This window comes from Sphaerodactylus townsendi, linkage group LG05, assembly GCF_021028975.2.
Source record: "Sphaerodactylus townsendi isolate TG3544 linkage group LG05, MPM_Stown_v2.3, whole genome shotgun sequence".
Classification (NCBI taxonomy): Eukaryota; Metazoa; Chordata; class Lepidosauria; order Squamata; family Sphaerodactylidae; genus Sphaerodactylus; species Sphaerodactylus townsendi.
The window spans coordinates 121,824,473-121,851,278 of NC_059429.1; the positions used below are offsets into that span (position 1 = coordinate 121,824,473).

At 45.2% G+C, this 26,806-nt stretch overlaps 1 protein-coding gene across 1 annotated transcript in view; it reads right to left on the reverse strand.

The window, feature by feature from the left end:
• The window catches only part of APCDD1L (APC down-regulated 1 like), a 42,620-nt gene extending 19,186 nt beyond the window's left edge, over positions 1–23,434 (reverse strand). The window contains exon 1 of the mRNA XM_048497642.1: positions 23,113–23,434. Within this exon, the coding sequence (XP_048353599.1) occupies positions 23,113–23,149 (37 nt within the window). The 5' untranslated portion in view covers positions 23,150–23,434. The remainder of the gene's footprint in view (positions 1–23,112) is intronic.
• Positions 23,435–26,806: the final 3,372 nt, after the last annotated feature.

Here is a 26,806-nt window from a genome sequence, read left to right on the forward strand (position 1 = left end):
CACAGCTTCAAAAAGGTTGATCTGGTAAAAAGCATATTTAAATACAGTTGATCAAATAATATGAGGCAGGTGATAAAGCAACTAAAATTATTTCAACAGTAAATGGACTGCTGATTTCTGTTAGCACATTTTCAAGTTTGTGAAGTGTTAAAAGATTGTGCTTATAATGTCAAACAGCAAATGGAATTTAAAGACTGCTCCAACAAACTATGAATTGCATTATTATGCTTTGAGTGACCTGGGAACATAAATGAGAGCAGGGGAAAAAGAAAATTGAATTTTTTACCATAGAAGAAATGCATTTTGTATAATCAGATCACATTATGTACTCTCATGGCAGAAGATACCACAAAAAGAAAAATTTTAAAGGCTATCAGAAATAATATGAAAGAGGTCTGGAAATTTCTTGTTCAAAGTACTGAATTGGAATGGTTGTAATACACAGGTGGTGGTAACCGGGCATCAGGGTGTGGTTTCTAGATAGTCTGAAATTTCAGCCTCGTGTTTTGTCAACTGGCACAAGCCAACTTTTGATTTATTCCAGTTCCCTTAAATGCTGCCGACAGACACTCAAATTAAAGTTGACATGTAACCTGCACTCCGCATAATCTAATAACGGAGCGTGCGCTCTGTCAAATTATAACGATGTTTAGGACTTCCTCACCACCAATACAAACTGTCATTTAGAATTTGCATTTGACTTATCCAGGTGGCCTAATTTGGGCAGCCGGGGGGGGGGGGGATAAGGGGGAAATCTTGATTTAGCATCATGAAAAATATAAGGTCCATTTTGTATTTAGGAAAAGCAGAGTCAAGAATAAACCAGAAAAGCTTCCAAGGTTCTGCAACAAAATCTCATGAATTGCAGCCGCATGAAGTTGCCTTCTATAGGGTCAGGTTACTGGTCAGTCTACCAAGGTCAGTACTGGTCACTCTGGGTGGCAGTGTCTCCTCAGGGATTCAGGATGGAGCCTTTCACATCACCTGCAATTCGATACTTTGACCACGAGATAACAGAGATTGCACCTGGGACATTCTGCACGCACAGCATCAACTTGATTTCTGTGTTGAGGGTCAAAGAGAGATCCTTGGGAGACCACTCCCATTCCCTCTCTTCAGTGACTTTAGAAGGTCTTACCAAATCTCAAGGCTATTTGTATACTTGAAGACATCCAACCCCTCCTCTCTACCCCTGATCTTCCTCCCTCCATCATATTCTGCATCACCAATTCCCTACCAGATACCTCCACGTGGATATTTCATCAGTGCAGAGGTGGGATCCAGAGGTTATCACAGGTTCCAGAGAGTAGGTTACTAATTATTTGTGTGTGCCAAGAGGGGGTTACTAATTGGTGATTTTGCCACATGATTTTTGCCTTAGTTATGCCCCTCCTCTCAGCAGTAGTGTGCAGAACTTGAAGCAGTCTAGCAGGAGGTGCACCAGCGTGCATGGCAGCCTGCGCCTGCGTGCATTCGTTTCCCGCCCAAGGACCAGCGCAGCGGCTGCATCCTTGCCACAGCCCCGCCCAGGAATGCCCGGCCACACCCCTGTTGTACCCGGCCCAGCCCCATTGGCGCTACGCCACAGTTTGAATCCCACCACCATGGGAACCTGTTACTAAAATTTTTGGATCCCACCACTGCATCAGTGTCTCAGAGTCAATATACCCAAGACTAAATTTCCTACTTTTTCTCCCAACCATTCTCCTCTTTGCATACTCTCCAGATCTGTCGACACCCTAAAGAACAGGCACAACACCTTGTTTTTATCTTGGACTCCTATTAAAAATAAATATGGGTTCTGCCTCAAGTTCTGCTTTACATTCTAGACATCTCTCAACTGACAGCTAAACATTTTCCTCTCTCATCTTCCTCACCTCTTTCTAGATCTCTGCTGCCAAAACTATTCACTTCTCTCTTCATTCTATAGGTCATCCCTCTGGAAATCCCTACAACTGCTGTGTGTGGAGGTAGGTATAAATATACCTGTATAAAAATGCAAAATTTGCAATGCAATTCCAAGTTCTGACTAATGTAGATGCTTGACACACATTTATTTATTCTGTTTACTTCATTTATGCCCTGCTTTTCTTCCCACACAATATTACCAGCTGATTAAAAAGAAGAATGGCTTTAAAGCTTTGTTTATTAAAATGTCCATAGGCACAGCTACTATTTCACCAGAAAATTAGGGTTTTCTCCCCTATTTTACCGCAGGGAGTAACTTCCCTGTGGTGATAGGCCACATTAGCTAGGGGGTTATGTGTGTGACTACTGAAATTATGAAACTGACCCCTCATTGGGTCACATAACTACCACAGTTGTAGGCCCTGCAGAACTGAGGTCAATCCCCCAGGGCCCTGGTTTCATTTGACAGCGCATTAAATACTCCTCAATGCCTCTTTGGCCCCAGCCACCAGAAGACCAATGTTCTGGGTAATGTGTAAACTCCATACTATTTCTCCTTCAGCTCCCTACTTTCAAATTAAAGCTCGGTAACTGCAGATGCATCCTCAGAAACTGTTCTGGGCACAGCTGGGCACCTGAACATGATCTCACCTGGCACCCGCTGACAGTGACTTCAGCTGAGCCTTTAGGGTGTGGTTTCAATGGCAAAATACAGCTGTTAGTGCCAGTGCTCAGAGCGAGGAGGAAAGCAGGCGGAGTGACTGGAACCAAAAGAAACTTACTAAACCATTCCAGTTTTCCATGATCCACACATTGGATACTACAGTATTATAATCTATCCTCACTCAGATTTTCACAGACAGGAAAGAAGGATTATGTTAGCACATTACACTGGAGATACCCTATTTAATCACTGGTACTCCTAGCTTTAAAAAAAAAGGATCAGGTACAGTGATGGGATTCAAATAATTTAACAACGGGTTCCGGTGGTGGGATTCAAATAATTTAACAACTGGTTCCAGTGGTGGAATTCAAATAATTTAACAACTGGTTGTTTACAAGCACCATTTTAACAACCGGTTCTGCCGAAGTTGTGCGAACCTGCTGAATCCCACCACTGATCAGGTGGTAGGTGATATAAAAGATTGCCATCTGAGACTTTGGAGAGCTTCTGCCAGCCTGAGTAGTCAACCCTGACTTTGAGGGACCAATGGTCTGATCTACTGTAAGGCAACTTCATGTGTTCATGCCTGGCCAAGCTTTGGAAGCACAGTTCCTTTAGCATGTATCAGCTATAGTTACCCCATGCCTTAAAATGCTTTACCTGCCAATTGTCGCCAAAGAGGCCTCTGTGAACAGCAAAGCTACACAGACCAGTTGGACAGTCACCAAGCCCAGGTGAATGGTCGCTTCCCAATTATAGCTGTGCATCAAAGTCCACATCACCTTCATACACAAAGATCACCCATTCATTCATGTTAATTCCTGTCTTGCTTCTTGATCCTCCTTGACCTTTTCCTGCTGTCCCCTTTCCCAGAATCCTCTCCTGGAACTGTCCTCCACCCGTTTATTCAACCACAAACCCAACAAACGTTCTCAAAACAATGCTTTCCCTCCCCACCCCGCTTCAGGTGAGTCGATCTTCAAGGGAGGCGCCAAACCCCACTCAAGGCTCAAGAGCACCTTTCAGTTTTGAAATTAAGCATGGCTGATCCCAAGTCATTAATTTCTGCTTAAGCCGACTACGTATCTGTACAACGTCTCCTTGAAATCTAAATAGCCATCTATCATTGACAAATTTCCAGTCTCGCAAGGGAATCTGGTAAAGAATGGCTGAGTTTGTACTGTATTTTCTCTGATGATGGAGGAGGTAAAGCTACATGCACTGTACCCTATATAATAGCAATAACCAGACCGATTTCTCTGAATGCCAAGCTACTGCATCCAATGTTTGACAAGTAACCATGAGTTCTTGGAAATGTCATCAGCGCCATGGTCAAAGGTTCTACCTCTACCCTTTCATTAAAATGTAGAAATTCCAATATGTGGCACCAACATTTTTTAATGCAATCCAGATGGTCTTAACATAAAAGAATCCTTCCTTGTCACTTTATGTTTCTCATTTTGAGCCTGAAAATGACTTAATCAAGGCCAAATGAATATGAACAGATGTGTGAAATTATCTCACATTTCAGGACACGAGTTTTTAACTGAGCTGATAGTACCAAAAGCTTGCGCATTTGCTTTAATAGAGCTGCTTTTGCTTTGAATAGTGTTCCATTTCTGGACCAAAGAAAGTTGATTTTTTACTACCATCGTATGCACTGTGCCTTTTTTTGTCAAAAAAAATCAGCATTTCAAACAGGAAAATATCAGTGATTAATACACTCTCTGGATCTGAAGCTATTTGTCTTTCACTCTAATGATAGCTTATGGGTAAATTCCAAGTACAGGGATACAGATAAAAACAGGATTCAGATTAAATAGATTGGGAGCTGGGAGAGAGATGCAAGCAAAACATAACAGAATGTGGTTTTGGTATTTTCTCCGCAAGCAGAGATTGATGAGTAAGGAGATTTTCCAAAACCAGAAATTGCTAGGAAGAAAACCAATGCTGGAACCTGGTTCTAGCAAGAGGCCACATTTGGCAGAACAAAATCTGGAAGGTTTGGCTTAAATGTATTTCAGAATTCCCCACACTGCAGCCATTGGCATTTATATAACCCAGAAAGTTGTAGGGTGCCATTCAAAGCATACACAGTCAGCAATAAATTCTAATAAAACCAGAGAGGCTTCAAGCTTTCCTACAACACCGGGAGCTTCCGCACATGAGCCTTTCCGCACTTTGCTTGGATTGTCGCTGCAAATGCAGGTGCATGCCAGCTGCAGTGAAGTTTCCCCATGGGAGTTTCCTCCCCGTACTTTTCTGAACACAAGATCCTACTTTCTTTTCTCCTTATTCAGCACAGACCAACAGGATTAGAAAGTCAGAATTGAATGCTAAAGAGTGTGTGTGTGTGTGCGCGCGCGTGTGTGTGTGTGTGTGTGTGTGAGAAACTGAGAAGTTAACTACCAACGAACACAAAGAGGAGTCGGGGTTTGAAGGGAAAAGGGATAGCAGATATCCCCTGTTCCTGCACGGCAGGGGGTTGGATTTGATGGCCCTTGTGGTCTCTTCCAACTCTATGATTCTATGATTCTATATCCATAATAAACAGCAAGTCTAGTTGGGGCTGTGGTGTATAGTTTTAAACAGACAGGGTTTGGATGCTACTCCTTAATAAACAAAACAGCGAATTGTTAAAGCTATCTAGTTATTGTCTTTACATCTGAAATGCTGAAAAAACAAGTCGCAACCATTACACACCTCCCAGCTCTGGTAACTACGTCCGCGGTCAGACTAGAGACAGTCCTGCGTACCAACTAAATAAACGTATGTGTTTTGTTAATATGTGACTCCTGTGTTATCCTCAATCCATGTAACCCACTACAGGAGCCAGTGAAATGAGGTTGTTGTGTCCTCTGGTACAGGTTTAAGAAATCCTGTGTGTATGTAAGGAAGTCACACTAAATAAGAAAAATTCACTGTGTCTCACACTCCTAAGCTGACAGTGGATATTGTATAGAGTAAAATAAAAGGAAGCCGTCGGTGATGAGGTAGCTCACAACTCTTCCATCTGAGGGTTTTGGATATTGGTAAGAGGGATAAAATAGCCTGGATCAGGCGTTGCGACAACTCGCCATTTCTCTGACCACCTCTATCAGACAAGTTTATTGTTAGATTTTTAAAAAAGATACTACCGGTAGGAACATCACTGTAGTATTTTAACACTATATTGACACACCTACAACACAGTAAGAAAATAATGGAAAAAATTCCACCAGCAGGGGGAGGGCGGAGGGGTTTTCAAATGAAATATCAGACACATGAACAGAGAAGAGCGGAAAACCACACGAAGGTTTCCCACACTTCCCCAAACCCACTTTGGGTACAATGTTCCCAGAAAGTAGGTTTGGGGAAATCCACAGCATGGCCGCAAAGCAGAGAAGGGTGGCACATATACAACAATATCACAGGGAATTCAAAGTAAAAACCACTACTTTGGGGGGAGTGGCGTGGAGCAGGAGCTCCATCAGGTGGCTACCACACAGGCCCATTATGCATTTTCCACTTTCCCCGTGGCTGCTCACTTCGCAGTGGGGTTTCCCCAAGCTTTCTGTCCTGACATGATTACCCTGTTGCAAAGTGAGCCGAGCTGAGTTAAACCACCATTTCACCCACCTGCTGCTAATTTCCTTGCTCCCTCCAAAACACTTCTTGGCTCCACCCTGTCTCCTCAACAATGCTTCCACCTTTGCCGATGATCAGGAAGGCTTTTCCTTTTTAAACTTTAAGCACTTGGACCATATTAGATCTATCAAAATAACTGTTTCTCACATTAGATCTAGCACTATTTCAATGGATCTAATACAGTTCATGGGCTTAAAGGTTAAAAAAAAGCTCTTCTGATCATCTCCCGATCCCGATAAAAGAGTAACACAGGGCCATCTGTTTCGTTTTCCCTATGAAGCGAAGAAAAAGGTCCATCTTTGCCCACTCTCACAAATTGCAGAGATTATGAGATCTGTGGTACGGTGAGTGTGGGAGGGGGGATAAAGCATCCATAACAGAAATTCTGCCCCGAAGAGAAGTTACCTTCACTGCGAGGCAGAGCATCAGTGTATAATCAGCAACACACACCTACACCACAGAAACATAACAATGATAAAATGGAGCTGAACCAATTCAGGTGCAAGATTGTATTTTTGAATGGTCCTCCCACCCATAGGGGAATCTCCCTGCTCACAAAGAACAACATAAGAAAAGGGCTGTCCGTCCGTCCGTCCGTCCGTCCGTCCGTCCGTCCGTCCTTCCTTCCTTCCTTCCTTCCTTCCTTCCTTCCTTCCTTCCTAGATCGTTTGAAAAGGCAACTCCCTTGTCTACAATATCAAGTGGTACAGTCCTGTGAGGACTTTACCCGGGTTAATGCTCATGTTTTATTGAACACACACTCCTAATTAAAATCAGTCTGTTACTCTGTCATTTTACAAGTTGCTACACCAGAGAAACAGCTAATAGGACCCAGCATATGAACGGCCAAAAAAGTTGAGAAGCTGTATTGTGGAGGTGATAGAGTGTTGGACTATGAAGAATCTGGGTTCCAACCCCCGTTCGGTTGGGAGCTTTACTAGATGACTTTCAGCTAGTCACTTGTTCTTTCTGTCTTCAGCGGGTGATATTGAAGATAAAATAGAGGAGGGCAGAATCTCATTTCCTTGGCAGAAATAAAATGAAACAGACGGAGAGCCCATTTGACAAGTTATACTAGCACTGATACCTATCCAATAACACTGTTCTGAGAACCAGACCAAACCCTGTACTGATGCTATGTCAACATTTGGGCAACTGCAGGTATAAAGATGGCCAACAAGACCACAGCGCAAGAAGATACACAGTGATTTCAAAAATTACTCTCTGTCTAAGAAGGCTCCAACATAATGCATTTATAAACTTCCTGATTGTTGTGCCTTATTGGCCAAGCAAGGAAGTTGCCAAAAACCAAAGTCTCCAGCTTCCTAATTCTTAAAAGATGTACTTAACAGTTCAATGAAACTCAGAGGCCTAGAGCCAGAAAATTGCTATCTGTTATATAACCTACTTATTTGAAGCTGATGGTCGCCAACTTTTCCAGATGAAAGGCACACAACACCCTGGGGGTCTCAAAATGCTAGAAGATCTAAAGAACCTTCATTTACACAATGAAATATCTCCACCAAAAACAGCTGAATTCTAGTGTGTGGGTGGAGGGGGATGTGCTATCAAGTCACAGTTGGCCTCATGGGATTTCAAGGCAAGAGATGTTCAGAGGTGGTTTGCCATTGCCTGTCTCTGCCACACAACCCTGGAATTACCGGAAGGACTCCTATCCAAATTTTAGCCGGGGCCAAGCCTGCTTAGCTTCCAGGATCTGACTAGACTGAGCCATCCAGGTTAGGGCACTGAATTCTATGCCCATGGTGGTGGTGGTGGTGATGATGATGATGATGATGAAGAAGAAGAAGAAGTAGAAGAAATAGAAGTAGAAGTAGAAGTAGAAGTAGAAGTAGTAGTAGTAGTAGTAGTAGTAGTAGTAGTAGTAGTAGTAGAAGAAGAAGAAGAAGAAGAAGAAGAAGAAGAAGAAGAAGAAGAAGAAGAAGAAGAAGAAGAAGAAGAAGAAGAAGAAGAAGAAGAAGAAGAAGAAGAAGAAGAAGAAGAAGAAGAAGAAGCAGCAGCAGCAGCAGCAGCAGAAGCAGCAGTTTGGATTTATAATTTGCCTTCTTTCTTGTAAGAAGACTAAAAGGGGATTACAAACTCCTTTCCCCTCCCCTCCCCACAACAGACACCCCTGTGAGGTAGGTGGGGCTGAGAGAGTTCTGAAGAACTGTGACTAGCCCAGCAGATCTACCCAATGCTTTTCAATGGGTGGCAGACTCATCTTCCAAGCAGCTAAGATTCACTTCTGTGTGTCTGTGTAGCTATGAGGTTAGCTCCTAAAAAAAAAAAAATTATTGTTTTAAGGAAAACTATACATAGTTGGAATCAGGAGCACCAGCTGAGTACAACTATGTATTTTTTTGGGTTGAAAAGGCACCCAGGATCGGACCCTGCAGAGCAAACATCATGGGCAACCATCAGCAAATGGTGCCATGGAGAATCCCTTCAGCTGCATACAAAACGTCAGGTGCAAGGTGAGGGTGAAACTGACCAGAGAACGAAACAGTTGGGCTGGAAAAACAAGATGCCTCCTGAGATGTCTTGCAGACGGCTTAGTGGGAAAAGGTGCACTTTGAAGCATTCTCAATAAAACAAGTCATGAGCAGAAGGCATCCTGAGGACGCCTTGGGGAAAAAACTGTGCAGAATTCCTTCCCAAGATGCCTTTTTCTAGGTCCTCAAGACATCTTATTTGTGCTGTGCAGAACGGAACAATAATGTTCAGCTCAGAGATTCCCAACCAGGGTTCCATGGTACTCTGGGGTGCCGTGAGCATGTTCCAGGGGTACCGCGGCAACACAACCGGCCCCCCTCACTTTTGCAATGTCTCCCACCTGCAAGGACATGGAGCTGGCCCAGGGGGCAGGGCCTGCCGCAAGGTCAGCAGCCGCCACCCCCCCCTCCCCAGTGCTTCCCTTCACCCTGGGAGGGGAAGGTGAGGGGGGTGGCAAGCAGAGACACTGGGAGGGGAAGTGTGGGGGATGGCAGGGGTACCGTGAGATATGAAGAGTGAGGTCAAGGGTACCATGATGTCAAAAAGGTTGGGAAACACTGGTTCAGCTGGAAGTGATGCTATTGTCCTTATTTGATAGACAAACTTGGCTTGCTGAAGCTGTCTTTGATCTCATATCTGTGTACTTAACAACATCTAAGTATCGCCTTGAAAAGCTGGGATGCACAGAAAACCAGCTGACCTCTCCTGAGCTGAAGTGATATTGTTCTGGGCGCCCTCGCTCTAAACAACTTTCTTTAGGAGCAGCAGTGGTGTAGTGGTTAAGAGCAGGTGTACTCTAATCTGGAGGAACCGGTTTTGATTCCCTGCTCTGCTGCCTGAGCTGTGGAGGCTTATCTGGGGAATTCAGATTAGCCTGTACACGCCCACACACGCCAGCTGGGTGACCTTGGGCTAGTCACAGCTTTTTGGAGCTCTCTCAGCCCCACCTACCTCACAGGGTGTTTGTTGTGAGGGGGGAAGGGCAAGGAGATTGTAAGCCCCTTTGAGTCTCCTATAGAAGAGAAAGGGGGGATATAAATCCAACTCTTCTTCTTCTTCCTCTTCCTCTTCCAGCAAAATAATCATTAAATTTCACTCCAGTGCAACATATCCAAGTGTTGTGATCACAACAGCTCTCAAACATGCTCAGTACCGTCAGTCAATGCTATGTTGATCCCAGAAAATAAGGACAGAAACACATTGGCAGGACTCTGTTTTGAAACCAAAAGAATTGGAGGGTGGGGCTATTCCCCACATCCACTAATTACAGCCCCCTCCATCCCTAAGGGATTTTTACTGGGTTCCATTCCGATTCCAGAGCCCAACTGGGGTGGGGGGTGAGGGGCACATGATTTTTTAAAAGCTAAAGGAGACATTTGCACTGTAGATGGGCATGCCTTCAGATTTCTTAAAATTAGATTCAGAGGGTAGCCGTGGTAGTCTGCTGTAGGAAAAACAATGTTTGAGTCCAGTGGCACCTATAAGATTACCGTATATACTCGTGTATAAGCCAACCCATATATAAGCCGAGGCACCTAATTTTACTACCAAAACCTGGGAAAACGTATTGACTCGCCTATAAGCTGAGGGTGGGAAGCCGGGAGGCAGAGGGAGCTCCTTATTTGGGCAGTGAGTCCCCCTGATGTCACTGCCCAAATAAGAAGCTCCCTCTGCCTGCTGGCCTGCCTGCCGGCTGGCTGGGCTTCCTCAAACCCAGGGGGAGGCAGAGGAAGCTCCTTATTTGGGCAGTGACTCCCCCTGATGTCACTGCCCAAAAAAGGAGCTCCCTCTGCCTCCCAGTTTGAGGAAGCCCAGCCAGCCACCCTCTGAGGAGGGCAGCAACAAGCCACTTGTGCAGCCGCAGGGAGGTCGTCCTGGGCGACTCCTCCAGCCTCGGCAGAAGCCTGAAGAGCCGGCTGGTAAGCGGTGACTCGTGTATAAGCCGAGGGGGCATTTTTCAGCCTTAAAACAGGGCTGAAAAACTTGGCTTATACACAAGTATATACGGTAACAAAGTTTTTATTCTTGGTTTATATCAGTGGCACCGATAAGATTAACTACTGAGTCTAGTGACACCTATAAGACTAACAAAGTTTTTATCCTTGGCTTTTGTGTGAATGCACACTTCTTCAGATACACTGAAACAGAAGTCACCAACCATTATATATATAGGTAGAGAAGAATAAGAGTTTGGATTTATACCCTGCTTTTCTCAACCATAAGGAGTCTCAAAGCGGCTTACAAACTCCTTCCTCTCCCCACAACAGAAACCTTGTGAGGTAGGTGGGACGGAGAGAGTTCTGAGAGAACTGTGACTGGTTCAAGGTCATAGAGGGGTGGTGTCTTTCTGCACCCACCAGCTCCTTCAGCACAGGTGGCTGAAGGAAGGCCTCCTCTATATTCAGAGGACATACCTTAGTTATACATGTCTTCAGACCATTCATGGTCACAACATCTACCTCCTCTTGCACATAAAAACATAATATAAGAGCAGTAATTCCTTCGATTGGATAGATTTTAGGAAAGTGTACAACAGCCATTATTTATTGACTTGTGACTCTGTACAGGAGAGATCGTCTCCATTCCTCTCTGAGGCACAAAAGAATGATACTAACACTGGAAAATGTAACGCATGGAGGAATGATGTCATTGAAATTTGAAATTTCCTAACTCAGAGTATGAATTTGGCCAGCTTATAATGAGGAGATCCATTACGAAAGGCGCTCTATTCCCCCTTCTGCTCGGGGTTGCTGCTGAACTCTGAGTGCAAAATGAGATTTCCATGCACGCTCGCTCCAAGTTCAGCCGTCCCGGGGCCCGAAAGAAGCTCCTCTATAGGCATGTGTCCAAAAGAGGTCTTGCCCACCCATGAAACAGTCATAGATTGCTGGGAAACAACCTGAACATTTGGAAAGAGGCCAGTCGTTTACAAAACTATAATTGACCAAATAATCAAATCATGTTTCAAGTTTGAGGGGCGTGGGAGAATGCACATATAGAAAAGCATGTAAGATGAGCATGCAATTTGCAGCAAATAATCTTGGCACCAAGACATCACCTAAACAATTTAAAAGATCCGAGCCCTGAGACCAATGTTACTAGAACAATTATTCTGAATCAAATGGGACTCCTTTGGAGAATAACACTCAGAATTAGCATGTACACACTGCTAGAATTGCTTGGTCACTACTCAACCAAGCATCCTCTTGGAACGACCCATTGGATACTCACCGTGAAGGGGTCTTCTCTTGGGTGGTGGAAGCCATCTTGTGGGTTTTCTTCTTCCTCTTCTGATTGGTAGGCAGGAAAAGATATTTGGTCACTTCCTGTCGGTCTTTTGCCGCCAATTTGCTCCAGTATCTGACCAGCCGAGTGACTCACAACAAGGATAACAGACCAACAATATAGAACAAGAGCAGAACAAATCCAACTAACGTGGAAGGGACCAAAAAATAACAAAGTGAACAAGCTCCTTAAAGGTAAGACCTAGGCACGTTGAAAGAAAAGAATGAACAGGGAGGGCCAAGATGGCTCCCATCACCCAAGAGAAGACCCCTTCACGATGAGTTCTCTTGGATGGTGTCAGCCATCTTGTGGGTACTCCCCCAGCAGTGACCCAATCGGGTGGGTTCAGTTAGTCTCCTACAACGTGCTCCAGGACCCTTCTCCCAAATGATGCCTGGACGGCATCCAGAGAAGTTAACCTGTAATGTCTCACAAAGGATGATGTAGAAGCCCAAGTGGCCGTCCTACAGATTTGCTTCAGGGGGACGTGCTTAACCAAAGCCGCATTGGTGGCCGCGCTCCTAGTGGAGTGCGCCGTAATCCCGGGACGGATAGGGAGCTGGTTTGCCTTATGGGCTTCAATTATACAAGCTCTGATGTTTGAGCTAATGGAGGCAGAGGACATCGGCTTGCCCATTCTGGGCGGAACCACATTCACAAAGAGCGATTCCGATTTTCTCAGCTGCTCTGTGCGTATAATGAACGCCTTGAGGGACCGCCTCACATCTAGACAATGCCAAAGCCGCTCTCGTGGGTGAGTGGGCCTGGGACAAAATTTTGGACCACCTCCTGAGCTAGGTAAAAGCCTGAGGCGACCTTGGGCCGGAAGGAAGGCTCAAGTTTTAGGACCACCCTGTCTGGGAAGAAAATACATAGGTTTGGATTAACGGAAAGGGCCCTGATCTCGGAAACGCGTCTGGCCGAGGTGATGGCTACCAGAAACAACAGCTGCATGCGGAGCCAGCGGAGGTGAATCGACTGTACTGGCTCGAAGGGTGACTTAGCGAGCGCGTCCAGTACAGTGTGCAGGCGCCAAGATGGAAAACGGTGGACTACAGGGGGATGAGACTGTTGCACACCCTTCAAAAAATTTTGTACATCGGAGTGCCTGGTGATGGGGAAGTCCTCCACTGCGGGAAGCACTGTGGCAGGTTTGGTCAAGTTTGGGTCCTCAGTTTCGGCTGAGTCGTGCAGTTCCAAGTTTTAGATAAAAGCGTCTTCAGGTGTTCCAGCTTAAACAGCCTTTGATTCTTGTCAGTCACCTCTGGAGTTTGAGTTTCAGGGTCAGAGAAATGATCTGAGTCAGACTGCAGTTCTCCCTCACTAACATCACTTAGGTCTGAGCCTAGGAGGGTGGAAAGCCCATGCAGATTGTCTCTGCGGCCTCTAGGGGACCTGGAGCGAGCTCTCTCATTGGCATTGTGTTTCCCCTTCGAGAGACTGGGCGCAGCTGTTGCGTTACCTCCTCCCTAATGGAGGAACGCATTAAACTCACGAGCTGGTGTGGAGAGAAAAGGCTCCATTCGTTGGGCACATCCCCCGCCCTGTTGGCCACCGTCAGGGTCGTCTCTTGCCTGTTGCCTGCGGCGCCTGACGCCTCTCCCAGGTCGTCTGGACACCGCGCCGTTTGGGCGGGAAAAACCGTTTTTGCCGTGGGAGCCGCTGCGGTCTGATCGTCGGACCTCTGTCTCTCCCCGGTCTCCCGGCCACGGCTCCCGGATGAATGTTCTCGGTGACCCGCACAAGGGTCGGCTGAACTGGCGCGCCTCCCCCTGTGGCCCCCTGAGGACCAGGACGGGGTTCTGTGTCGGCCGTCGGTCTCAAAGGTGGCCGATCGACTCTCCGTCTCAGCCCATCGGCTGGTCGGGGAAGAGCAAGTGAGCCTAGAAGAGGCCCTGGTGTTTTCTGCGGCCGATTTACGGAAAATCTCCCTCTCTGGGGAGAATGGCACCGTCGCCATTGCCGTTGCGATGTTTTGGCGAGAGACCTCTTTCCCCTCTGCCAGGGCCGAATTGGGGGGGGGGGAGGGGAAAAACGAAAGATAGAGGTGGGTGGGTAGGGGAACGCACACACCTAACGCTACAGCAACGAAGGGGAACAACGCACACGGGTCACAAATGGGAACAGAAGGAAATCTCGAGTAGCAAGGAACCTGTCGAATTTGCTGCACTACCAATGAGGCAGGAAAAGATACTGGAGCAAATTGGCGGCAACAGACCGACAGGAAGTGACCAAATATCTTTTCCTGCCTACCAATCAGAAGAGGAAGAAGAAAACCCACAAGATGGCTGAAACCATCCAAGAGAAGAGTATTACTACTACACAGGCCCATTATGTTGGATGCCTGTGTTTTAACCTTTGTACTGTTTTTGGGAGAAGACTTTGGGAGGAGTTGTTCAAAATGTGAGCACCTTTGGACAGTTTCCCCAAGCAGTGGTACTGCTTCATTGTGCAGAGCGGATTCTCTTGTGTTTGCAGCAGTCGCACATTAATTGCGTAGCCACTGCATACATGCCAAGGTGGGCATTTCCCAAGCATGGGGCTACGCCATGGCTCTTCTTCTGCCATCAGTCCTGCCTTTGTTTTCCCTAAGCCTCCTCAACCAAGTGTGTTTTGGAGGAGAAAACTGGGGAATGGAAGAAAGCAACCTTCCACTTTCCCCCCCCACTGTAAAAGGATACTGCAATTCTCAACTGGCAACACAATGATGGACATGAACTAATTGAGGAACATGTAGCACTATGATGAAATGGGAAGAACTATGGAGAGGGGGAAATGGAAATATTTATCCAAGTTTTTCTGGAAGGACTTATAGTGCCTAATTTATTCTAACTCAAGATAGGGACCGTTCTCCTTTCTCCAATACCAGTGATCCTGCATCTCTTCCAGCCCGATTCCTAATTCCCAAACAGCTGTTGTGCCAAGAATGCAGCAATACAGAGACAAATGTTTTTGTGGTACCCTAAAGACTCGCGAGTAATTATGGCCATGCTGTGAAGGCCCTGTCTTGCCTTCATTTCCTAAAGAAGCAAACCGCAAAGTGTTAAGCTGCATTAGATGCTCCAGCTCAAAACCAAACTAGAACAGTTCCTGACTTACTATAATATTTCAGGAGTACCGATTGGTTATTTGAATACTGTTCCAGATTAACAATAATAACAAACTCTAAGCAGTGTTTTATTCTTCTATTCTTATTGATGTCAATGGTAAAATACTCAGCACATAGGAAACTAGTGTATCTATGGGAAGATTCCAGCCTTCATAGAGAAGTTCTGCTTAAATTTGGCAGGAGGATTCAAAGATACAATCCCCTATTCACAATCTGAATTGGTTCTATCCAGCAAGAATGAATTATGACAGCACACATAGTATAATGGTTACAGTGCTGTTCTAAGAAGCAAGAGTCATTTTTCAAATTCCCATTCTGCCAAAAACCTCACGGAGTCATCTTGGGCTAGTTGTTCTCTCAGCCTAACCTACCTTGCTAGGTTGTTGTGAGGATAAAATTGAGGAGAATAATGTATGCGGCTCTGAGTCTCTTTGAGAAAGGGTGGGATAAAAATGCAACGAATAAACAAATACTGTGTGATTTTCCTGTTCATATAATTTGGTTTTTCAAGGGCTCAGCTCTCTTTTCCCAGACAGTATACTTTGGAACTCCCTCTCCAGCGACGTTCATTGGTTTCCCTGTACTGGTGTCTTTTACTGGTGGATGACTTTTTTGTTTAATTTGGCATATCCACAATAACAGCTATTGGCCCTCTTCCCTGTTTCTGGTATTGTATTCCTGCATTTTTATTGAATTATCATTTCAAATGCTATTCTTAATTGTTCATATGTTTTAATATTTGCCATTTTGGGGATGCTGATCGGGTTAAAAGGCTGATTTTAAACAAGCAAACAAATGATATCCAGTTCACATGGCACCCCGTAACAAATTCAATAAGTCCAAGGCAGAACTTTTCAAGTTTCCTGCCAAACCGCTCTTTCCTTGTATGTTCTCTGTATCCATCAACAACCTCCCCATCGACACAAGACAATTGTTGGGTGAAATGTATAGCTTGTTATTACAATATGATACAGAAACAGAAGTAAAAGATTGCATGGTAAAACGGATGCAGAATTTGGGAGAAAATGTAAGTATGAATCAATGGGAGTGTTTTTGGACTAAAGTAATTAAGTTCACTGACCGTCAAATGTTACGAGAAAATTGGTATAAAATGTTTTAAAATGGTATATTACACCTAAAGACATTGCTAAAGTTAATAAGAATTATCTTGGTAAATATTGGAAATGTCACAATACAGGTGCAACTTTTTTCACATTTGGTGAACATATTAAAAAATTAACAAAATATTGGATTGAAATTCATGATGAAATGCGAACAAAATTTTTGTATTAGATCCACAAGGTATGTTCTTAAATATTCTGTACAATTATTGTACAAAAAGTTTACAATGAGTTGTTTAAGCATATGGTTACACCAGCTAGAACGGCATTCGTAGCAAGTTTGAAATCAGAGCAATATCTGGTTCTTACAGAAGGGATGAACAGATGGGCAGAATATGTAATGATGGAAAGAAAGTCAACTACAGAATATAGAAAGAAATGGAATCTTTTTGAGACTACGCAGATTAAAGTCTGGAACAATATTCACTCTGCCCACCAAGAGTTCTGCCCTTACCTCTTGCTTGGTATTATGAAAATATGGACATTCCATTCACCTGTTGCACACACTAATAACCTCCGACCTTGCAGACTTTTCTTCTTTGGCCTTCTGCAGCCACAAGAATACCCTGCTGGGTCAGACCAGTGGTTCATCTAGACCAGCAACCTGTTTTACACAGTGGCCAGTCAGTTGCCTGTGAGGGCTGAGAAGCAAGTCACAGCTGCTGATGTTGCCTCAGCAAGAGCATGGTATAGTGGCTAACAGCAGGCAGACTCTAATTTAGAGAACCGGGTTTGATTCCCCACTCCTCCACATACGCAGTGGACTCTTATCCGGTGAACTGGATTTGTTTCCCTGCTCCTACACATGAAGCCTGCCAGGTGGGCAAGTCACAGTTCTCTCAGAGCTCTCTCAGCCCCACATACCTCACAAGGTGTCTGTTGTGGGGAGAGGAGGGGGGGAGTTTGTAGGTCACCTTGAGAGTACTTATAGGAGAGAAAGGAGGAGTACAAATCCAAACTCTTCATCTTTTCATAGCACTGGAATTCTGAGGATCACTGCCTCTGGATGCGGAGGCTCCGCCACCAAGAAGGGGGGGGGGAGGAGGAGGAGGAGGAGAAGAAGAAGAAGAAGAAGAGGAAGAGGATTTATATCCCCCCTTTCTCTCCTGTAGGAGACTCAAAGGGGCTTACAGACTCCTTTCCCTCCCCCCCCCCACAACAAACACCCTGTGAGGTAGGTGGGGCTGAGATAGCTGTAACTCGCCCAAGGTCACCTGGCTGGCGTGTGTTGGTGTGCACAGGCTAATCTAGTTCACCAGATAAGCCTCCACAGGTCAAGTGGAAGAGGGGAATCCAACCCGGTTCTCCAGATTTGAGCGCACCTGCTCTTAACCACTACACCACGCTGGCTCCACAGCTAATAGCCACTGATAGACATGTCCTCTATTAATTTAGTTCCCTCTTAATGCCATCAATTATTTTGGCCTCTGCTAATGAGTTCTACATTACTCACTGAGCAAAGAACTACTTCCTTTGTCTGTCCTGAATCCATAGGTTGTGGGTCTTCTGAATCTGTTGGCCATCAACTTCATTGGGTGCGCCCATATTCTAGGGTACGGTCTCCAAAGCACAGACCACGTCCTGCCCACCAAATCATTTAATCCCCCAAATTATATAAACTGTCCACAACTGTTTGCCTTTCCTCTCCTGCAATGCAATTGATGGCAGAGAGAAACCTGTTAAACACTTGGCTCGGCCTGGCCAAATCCATCTTTAAACTGTGGGCTCTACCACCAAAGTCAACGTGACTTCATAGGAAAAGCTTTGGAGGTGGAGTCAGCAGAGTAAAGACGGTCCTGGATAGGCCAAGCCTGCAATTCAACATTCGGCCCTCAGATATTTATAAAATACACAATGTGGCCCTCCCACTGAACTGTTTGGAGACTCCTGTTCTAGGTAGAAACTTGGGAGAAACTCCCTTTAAGAAGAAAGAGAAAGGCTCTCTCTATCCACTCCATGCATGACTTCATAAGCTCCTATCATGTCCCCCTTTAATTGACTTTGCAAAAGTTTTGACTCTTTTGCCTGTGCTCACAGGAAATGGACTCCAACCTCCAAATTAGTTTCACTCTCTCAGCACTCTGTTGCTATAAACTCATTTCACCTCTCTCAGACCATGTGATCCTATTCCCGTTCTATGTTTGGAAACAGACTGATCAAGTCAACAAACCAGCTAACTTGGAAGTGCGGTGAAGCTCATTTTGATTCACTGCAAACTTCATTTCTCCTGAGTCCACCGAAATAGGTCATTGCTCCAAATGCCATGAGAGATACGCTAAAAGTTCAGAATCAAATGCTAGGGACAACTCAGAATTTGAATCTGGCTTGGGAAAGGAGTTTGAGATAGTAGCATTTTCAAAGATTCAAGCAACATGATATAGGTTTCGTGTAGCTAATTTTGAAGACAGGGAATCTGATACTTCGAATGTGGTGATGAAATTGTGCCAAAGAATTCAGTGATAACATGCATTTTTAAGTCAATATCCTGGATAACCTAGGCTAGCATGACCTCATCAGTTCTCAAATGCTAAGCAGAGTTGGCCCTGCTAAGTGTTTGGTTGGGAGACCACCAAGGAATACCAGAGTCACCACACCAAGGGGCTTTCCCCACTGACAGAGTTGAACTGGTTTCTACCTAGGTTCGCCTCAGTGAATCCCCACTGCCACCGAGCTCAACATTGTTTTGTCTCAGTTCCCCTCCCCCCCTTCAGAACTGCGACATCCTTCTCGCAGTTATGAACTACACTTTTCTGCCGGAACAAGGTCGATACCGCTTCAAAGTGGGGAAGCATCAAAACAACACCTCATCCGTTCAACCAATCACGAGCCACTTTTGTGGCATGCGCAGAACGGGAGAGTATAACAACTCCATTGTATAACAGATATGCCATTAAAGGTTTCATTTCCTTTCATTACAAAGTATACAAGATGTGTCTGGGGTCTACACCCTGTGTCCTGCCTAACAGTCACACATGACTTTCAGGTTATCCACTCTTCCCAAGAATGAGATGCCCAATTCAGATCATAACTACAGTGTGAATGCCCAGCAGACTTCAGCTTCTCCATGCACACACCACTTTCCTAACCCTGAAACGATCTCGGAGAGGTGTGATTTGGCCTATTGGAGAAACCAAGACTTGGGTTTTCTCCAGTCCGCTAAACAGCACGATGCTGGGTCTGCTGAGGGCCAAGAAAACCGTGCATGGGGCAAGGCAGAAACCCCCTTCCTACGCATGTCACAGTTGAAATCTGAATCGGGCACCACACGCACAGGCATTAAGGAAAACCAACAAATCATATGTGATTGTTATATAGGGTGGGGAGCCCAGCCAGTGCATTCCATAATATGTGAACAGACTATAAACAGACAGGTCTCCAATTAGCACAGCAGGTGATAAGACCTTTATCTAATTCTCACCTTTATGACGCTTTAAAGATCAATATTCACACCTTGAATTTAGCCTGCAATGAAATTGGGAGCGAAGGTAGATAGAACAAGACTGAAGCGATATGGCTCCTACAACGGATTGCAGTCGGCATTCAATCTGTACCAGTTGTAGCTTCTGGATACCATTCAACAGAAAGTTGTCCCCCGGCCACTACTCACAGGACAACTAGACTCAGAGACAGCTTTTATCCTAGAGCTGTGGCTATGATTAACTCCGTGGCGATGTGTTGACGTGGTGGCAGCTGCGTAGAGATGGTTGTGTAGGGATGGCTGTAAGTTGGGGGTGTGCGGATTGCAGCCCCCCAATGCCTAGTGCGGATTGCAGAGATGTTCATCGGGGGATGTTTTGTATTTTTGTATTTTCGCTGTTTTGTATTTTCGTTGTGTGGACACAAGGCACAATGTGTGTGCACAATGACATTAAAGTTATTCTATTCTACATACCCTGTTTCCCCGAATATAAGACATCCCCGGAAAATAAGACGTAGTAGAGGTTTTGCTGAAGTGCGAAATACAAGGCATCCCCCGAAAGTAAGACGTGGCACAGTTTTTGTTTGGAAGCGTGCCCGACGAACAGAACACAGAAAAATAAGACATCCCCTGAAAATAAGACAACGCATCTTTTGGAGCAAAAATTAATATCAGACACTGTCTTATATTCGGGGAAACACGGTACATGCAATGCCGACCCCTGAATTCAGCCTTTCAGATATCTGAGTGCAGGAGTTTGCTCAAACATCCGCCATAACAAATACACACAAGGGGCTGCAGAAGTCACAGCCAGTTTGTTTACACGTAACAAATATTTCCTCTTGAAATACGTGTGTGCATATCTGCGAACGCACGTGTTTTAAATGTTCTTTTCCAGCATGAATAAACCATGCAGGCTGTCAGGAACTACAACGCCGCAAATAACTCTGGAAAACACTGCGAGGCAAGCCAACGGAGAAACCAAATCAAAGGGATGGAAACTTTCCCATTCCTGATCGCTACAGCGCTCCAATTGAAGCTTAACTAATATTGAGCAATCATTTTGGGGAGGGGAGGGGGGGGCTAGCAAAACCCAACAAGAACCTTTTTACCCGACTTTCGTCCTTTTTACCCAGCTTCAGGTGCTTCTGGGCTCAAGCTGGCCTGCTCTTGTATCCTGAACTGTGATCTTTTATTAGCTGTTACACATGGATGCTGGCTTCTCCAAGCAAACTCTCTGCCATCGCAAATACAAACTGATCCCAATCACAACTTCATGTTTCATGCTGCTCTGTAGTATAAGAGCTAGATTTGACTCCAGTGGAACCTTTGAGACAAACAAAAATTGGGGGGGGGAATATAAGCTTTCGAGAATCAATGCTTAGAGCAGTGGTTCTCAACCTTCCTAATGCCGTGACCCTTTAATACAGTTGTGGTGACCCCCAACCCTAACAGCCGTGACCCTTTAATACAGTTGTGGTGACCCCCAACCCTAACATTTATCCATTTTACAGATGGAGAACACTGATGCAGAGAGTCTTAGGCGACCCCTGTGAAAGGGTTGTTCAAACCCCAAAGGGGTCACGACCCAAAGGTTGAGAACTGCTGGCTTAGAGACACACAAGGTATAAGTTTTCAAGAATCAAAACTTAGAGACGAACAAGATTCTCGGAGTATAAGCTTTCGAGAATCAAAGCTTAGAGACCAACAAGGTATTCTGGGTATAAGCATTCGAGAATCAAACCTTAGAGACCAACAAAATATTCTGGGTATAAGCTTTCAAGAATCAAAGCTTAGAGACCAACAAAATATTCTGGGTATAAGCTTTCAAGAATCAAAGCTTAGAGACCAACAAGGTATTCTGGGTATAAGCTTTCGAGAATCAAAGCTTACAGACAAACAAAATTTCTGGAGTATAAGCATTTGAGAATCAAACCTTAGAGACCAACAAGATTCTTGGACTATAAGCTTTCGAGAATCAAAACTTATACACCAATAAGATTTTCAGGGTGTGCTTTTGAGAATCAGAGTCCAACAAGATTTTCAGGGTATAAACTTTCAAGAATCAAAGCTTATACACCAATGAGATTTTCAGGATATAAGTTTTTGAGAGTCAAAGCATGTGATATCTGACGAAGGGCGCTTTGACTCCTGAAAGCTCATACTCCAAAAATCTTATTAGTCTCTAAGATCCTACTGGACTAGAATCTAACATAAAGCACACATTAGATAAAGCCTTATGCCACCGTACACTGGCTAGCCCTTCTGACCCAAAGCATTTCGGCTGTTGTAGCTACCTTCAAATTAATGGGGATACTGTGACAGAATTTCCCCCCAATGAGGCAGGAAGTGAAGGCTTAAACCTGAGCCAGGACTCAAGAAAGCGTGGCCCAAGCAATTGGCGTTAGTGCCAGAATTCAGCCCACAGACAAGAGAATGGCTTTGTGTGTGTGGCAGCGTCTCCTCCTCGCTATTGTGAATGCAGAATTTAGCCTCTCCCCACATCTGAAATCAGGGGCAGAGGTTGACAGGGAAACAGCACACGTCCATGCAGAACCCACAGAGAAGAATCTGGGAGATTCAATCTGTGGGGGGCCAGCTCCCCAGCTCCACCTTTGAAGAGTGCCGTCCTTTCAAACAAGCTTCTGTTAAAAGGGCAGGAACGACGTTGCCAAGAAGGCAGAAAAGACCGATGACGGGCATCCCTGAGTCTTGAGATGCCCTTTTATGCCAGACCGATGAAGCTCAGTTCTGTTTCCTGCAGTTGCCCGGCAGGCCCAAGATCATTTAAGGCACACGAGTGGGCCATTTTTTAACCATTTCATTACTGGGGCGTGGGGGGGGGGGGAATGGAAGGAGAAAGGCACAGCATTCTGGAGCAAGTCCACATGCAAACTTGCGCATGGTTGCTCCACTGCTTTCCTGCTACGCTCCCACGTCGGAACGCAACCAAATCTGACCGCATATGTAAAAGGCATATAGTATCATGTGCACAGAAGATCACCCCAAAATATTCCAGATTAATCTGGGACGAAGTACCTCCTAAATGCCCAATGAGCGGAATCAGTAAAATGGGCCGTGCATATTTGAAAAAATAAAAATATATAAGGGTCATTTCCAAGTTAAGTGCCCTCTCGAGCAGGCGCCACTCCGCAATGGGAGTGCAGTCCTACGCAACGGGTTTAGACGGCAAGCAGGGCTAAAGTTGGATTTGCCCTGGAAGCGAAGCAGCGATTCCAAACCTCCCGGCGACCATCCAAACTTAACTTGACCCGCGCAAAACAATCTCGGCGCAACCAGATCGCAGAGATCTGCAGCGTCCAGTGTGCTCCCAGCAGCCCGGCTTCAAGCCTTCTCAGACCACCTGAGCCCCCTAAGCAAAAAAGCAACCCGCTGTTCCGGTATCTCTTAACCCTCCCGGAGAACAGCACGCAATGGGGACCCGAACTGCAATTGCCTTTCCACTTTCTCCGGAAACGCTTACCTACGAACAGCCCCACGAGCCACCAGGATCGCAGCATTGCAAGAAAAAAAAAAACGAATAATTAAAACAAAAAAAAAATCCAGGTCCCACGCGGCGGTCTCTGCAACGCCTTTGCAAACAGACGCCTTTGCAAGAAAAAAAAAACAACCCCAGACAGCCGCTCTTGCAAGAAGAAGGGGAGCAAAAGCGAGGCTCGGGTGCTTTCCCAGCGCGTCGCCACCGCTGCGCCTGCCTGTTGATGGTTTTAATGGGGCTTGGCAACCCGCAAGTTCACTTGCCAGAAGAGGTGGAGCGAAGGAGCTCCGCGCATTGCTTTGGTTTTTTTTTTCTGCGCACCCCCGGAGATTTGCTTCCTCCCATTCCCCGCCACGTGCAGGCGCGTTTGGCTTTCTGGAAAAGTTGCCTCCCAGACCCGCTTTCCAGTCAGCACAGTCTTATGTACAAATCCATCTTGGCGGGGGAGGGGGGGGGGGATTTTGGCACTGTTGCGCCTCAGATCAAGGGACATTGTTTTTAGTGCAATAAAGTAATAAAGACTTAATACATTAATATTCGTGAAGTATTGTGGTGCCCAATATTTCTTTCCCAAATATATCAAGCCAACAGAAAAGAGTTTTAAGTAGCTTTATTTGCAAAGAAAGGGGAGCCATCCCCACATGAATCATAGAATTGGAAGAGACCCCAAGGGCCATCAAGTCCAACCCCCTGCAATGCAGGAACACACAATCAAAGCACTCCTGTCAGATGGCCATCCAGCCTCTCTTTGAAAAACCCAAAGAAGGAGACTCCACCACACTCCGAGGCAGTGCATTCCACTGTAGAACAGCCCTTACTGTCAGGAAGTTTTTCCTGATATTTAGGGGGAATCTCTTTTCCTTCACCTTGAACTCATTACTCCTGGTCCTAGTCTTTGGAGCAGCAGAGAACAAGCTTGCTCCCTCACCAACATGACATCGCTTCAAATATCTAAAGATGGCTTAGGCTATCATGTCACCTCTTAACCTTCGCTTCTCTAGACTAATCATCCCCAGCTCCCTAAGTCTCTCCTCATGGGGCATGGATTCTAGACTTTTTACCACTTTGGTTGCCCTCCTCTGGACCCAATCCAGCTTGTCAATATCTTTCTTGAATTGTGGTGCCCAGAACTGTACACAATTACATGAGCAGACTCCAAAACAGTATATCTACAGCACTTTATTCCCTACTCCCAAATTTGCCACACCCTCTCTGTTCCCCCATTGGCTGAAGGTACTTAGAGTCACAACTTACCACTCCGCCTATTTACATGTTCCTCCTTAATATGTACCCCCCTCCTATATTCTTCCTGTATGTTCATTATCCTACAGTTTGTCATCAGAGCAGGAGAAGAAGTTACTATGCATTAGCCTATTAAGCATTCTTAATACCTACAATCTGATACCTACAATCTTGCCCTTGGTCTTATCGTGTCCTGCCTCAAACATCCTCCCTTATGACTTATCTCATTCCTAGAAGAAAACACATTTCCCATTTATCACAGTATTATAGCCACTGGCCTTATCAATATAGGATAAAATAAAATATATTAATAAATGAGATAAAATAAACTGAATAAGATAAAACACAATAATTGATTCCATAGACAAAACAGGAATGTTAAGGCCTCTGATGCATGCATGGATCTTTTCCTTAATTTAATTGATAAATACATAAAAGAGGCAACCTTACATGTAATCACTGGTTTTATGTCCGCGGAAAGAAAACAAATGCGGCCTTCATCTACCCTCCCAAGACTGTGGAACAATTTGGGCCAATCTAGATGGGATACTGTCATATGATAGGGAAAATAATGGGCAAGGTCTTCTACATGATTAGAGCCACATGGAGAAAAACCAGATCAGGAGAAATTTTACTGTATCTGTCCTGAACATAGGCACTGTCTAAAAACAGGCTTTTTAGCATTGCCAACTCCAGGTTGATAAATTCCTGGAGATTTCATATGGAGTCGGGAGAGGCCATGCTTTGAGAAGGAGAAGGACCTAAGCAGGGCATAATATTGTGGACTCTGCCCTCCAAGGAAGCCATTTTCCCCAGGCCTGCTGATTTCTGTAGTCTGGATATCAGATGATTCCGGGAGATCTTCAGGCCTCACTTGGATATCAGCAACCATAACACTTGTCAAGGCCCCCCACAGAGGCTTTTGTTATTTCCCCATTAAGATTCATTTCCCCATAGTTAGCATGGTTTTAGTTCATTGTTAAGTCTTCTAAGGGAGAGTATTTTAATTAGCCCCTGTCCCTTTAAGACATTTCCCAATAGGCAGTTTCCTTTCTTTACCCAGCAATCTCCTGTTTAAGTTCTAGCCAGTCAGTCAGAGTGAGGTGCTAAGGGTAGTTGGAGACTGGAATATTCGTGATGTACCTATTAATATATGGTGGTCCAGAGAGCACAAGTTTAACTGTGTAAGAACTGAAAGGAAGCAAGGCACAGTGGACTTTCTAGAAAGCAACTAAGAGAAGACACGGTCTACGGCTTCAAACCTGCTCAAGACAAGCAAGTGCTCTGACTTAGATAGACCCAAGGGAGGAGTTAGGGTCTTGATTCTCTCCAGCAATAAACCCATTGTAAGAACTATTGAACCTGGCTTGTGTCTCCTCCACTCTGTCCTAGCCAAGTACAGGGCACCAAAAATAGATTCACTTGTGGGGGCAGAACAACACTTGTATTGTCGAAGGCTTTCACGGCCGGAATCACTTGGGTGCTGTGTGGTTTCCAGGCTGTATGGCCGTGTTCTAGCAGCATTCTCTCCTGACGTTTCGCCTGCATCTGTGGCTGGCATCTTCAGAGGATCCTCTGAAGATGCCAGCCACAGATGCAGGCGAAACGTCAGGAGAGAACGCTGCTAGAACACGGCCATACAGCCCGGAAATCACACAGCACCCCCAAGAACAACACTTATTCTAAAAATTCTGGCATAAGATTTCTTGGACGACATGCACTTTGCCAGACAGATACCCTCAAGTTCATATAGCCCATGACCTTCGCTAAGAGATTACACAGGGGAAGCAGTTCCTCTGTTACGGAATCTGGTTAAAATCTACTCTCCTACCTTTTCTTGTTGTGTAACATCTGTCTCAAAGAGAGAGTTCTGAAGAACATGAATGCCTGCACACAGTTGTGTGCCATTGGGTTGGTTCTGGTAAAAGTTTTTCATGGTTGATGTTTGGGTTGTAAAATTAATAGGGTTCAAATGCCTCTGGGCCCCTTTTGGATTTTACCCCCAAGAAACATCCTCTTTGTGTTTGTTTATTTCATACATTTTACCCCATTCAAGTCCTCCAAGGAGCTCCTGATGAAGAAGAAAAAGAGTCTGGATTTGTACCCTGTTTTTCTCAACCACAAGGAGTCTCAAAGTGGCTTCCAATCTCCTTCCCTTCCTCTCCCCATAACAGATACCTTATGAGATAGGTGGGGCTTGAGAGAGTTCTGAGAGAACTGTGACCGGCCCAATGTCACCCAGCAGGCTTCATGTGAGGTACAAGGAAACAAACCTGGTTCTCCAGATTAGAGTCTGCCTCTCATGTGGAGGAGGGGGGAATCAAACCTGGCTCTCCAGATTAGAGTCCCCCGCTCTTAACCACTACACCACTACGCCTGGAGGTTGGCATCCCAACATGGCTATCTTCTGAAACTATCTAATGTGATGGTAGACCTT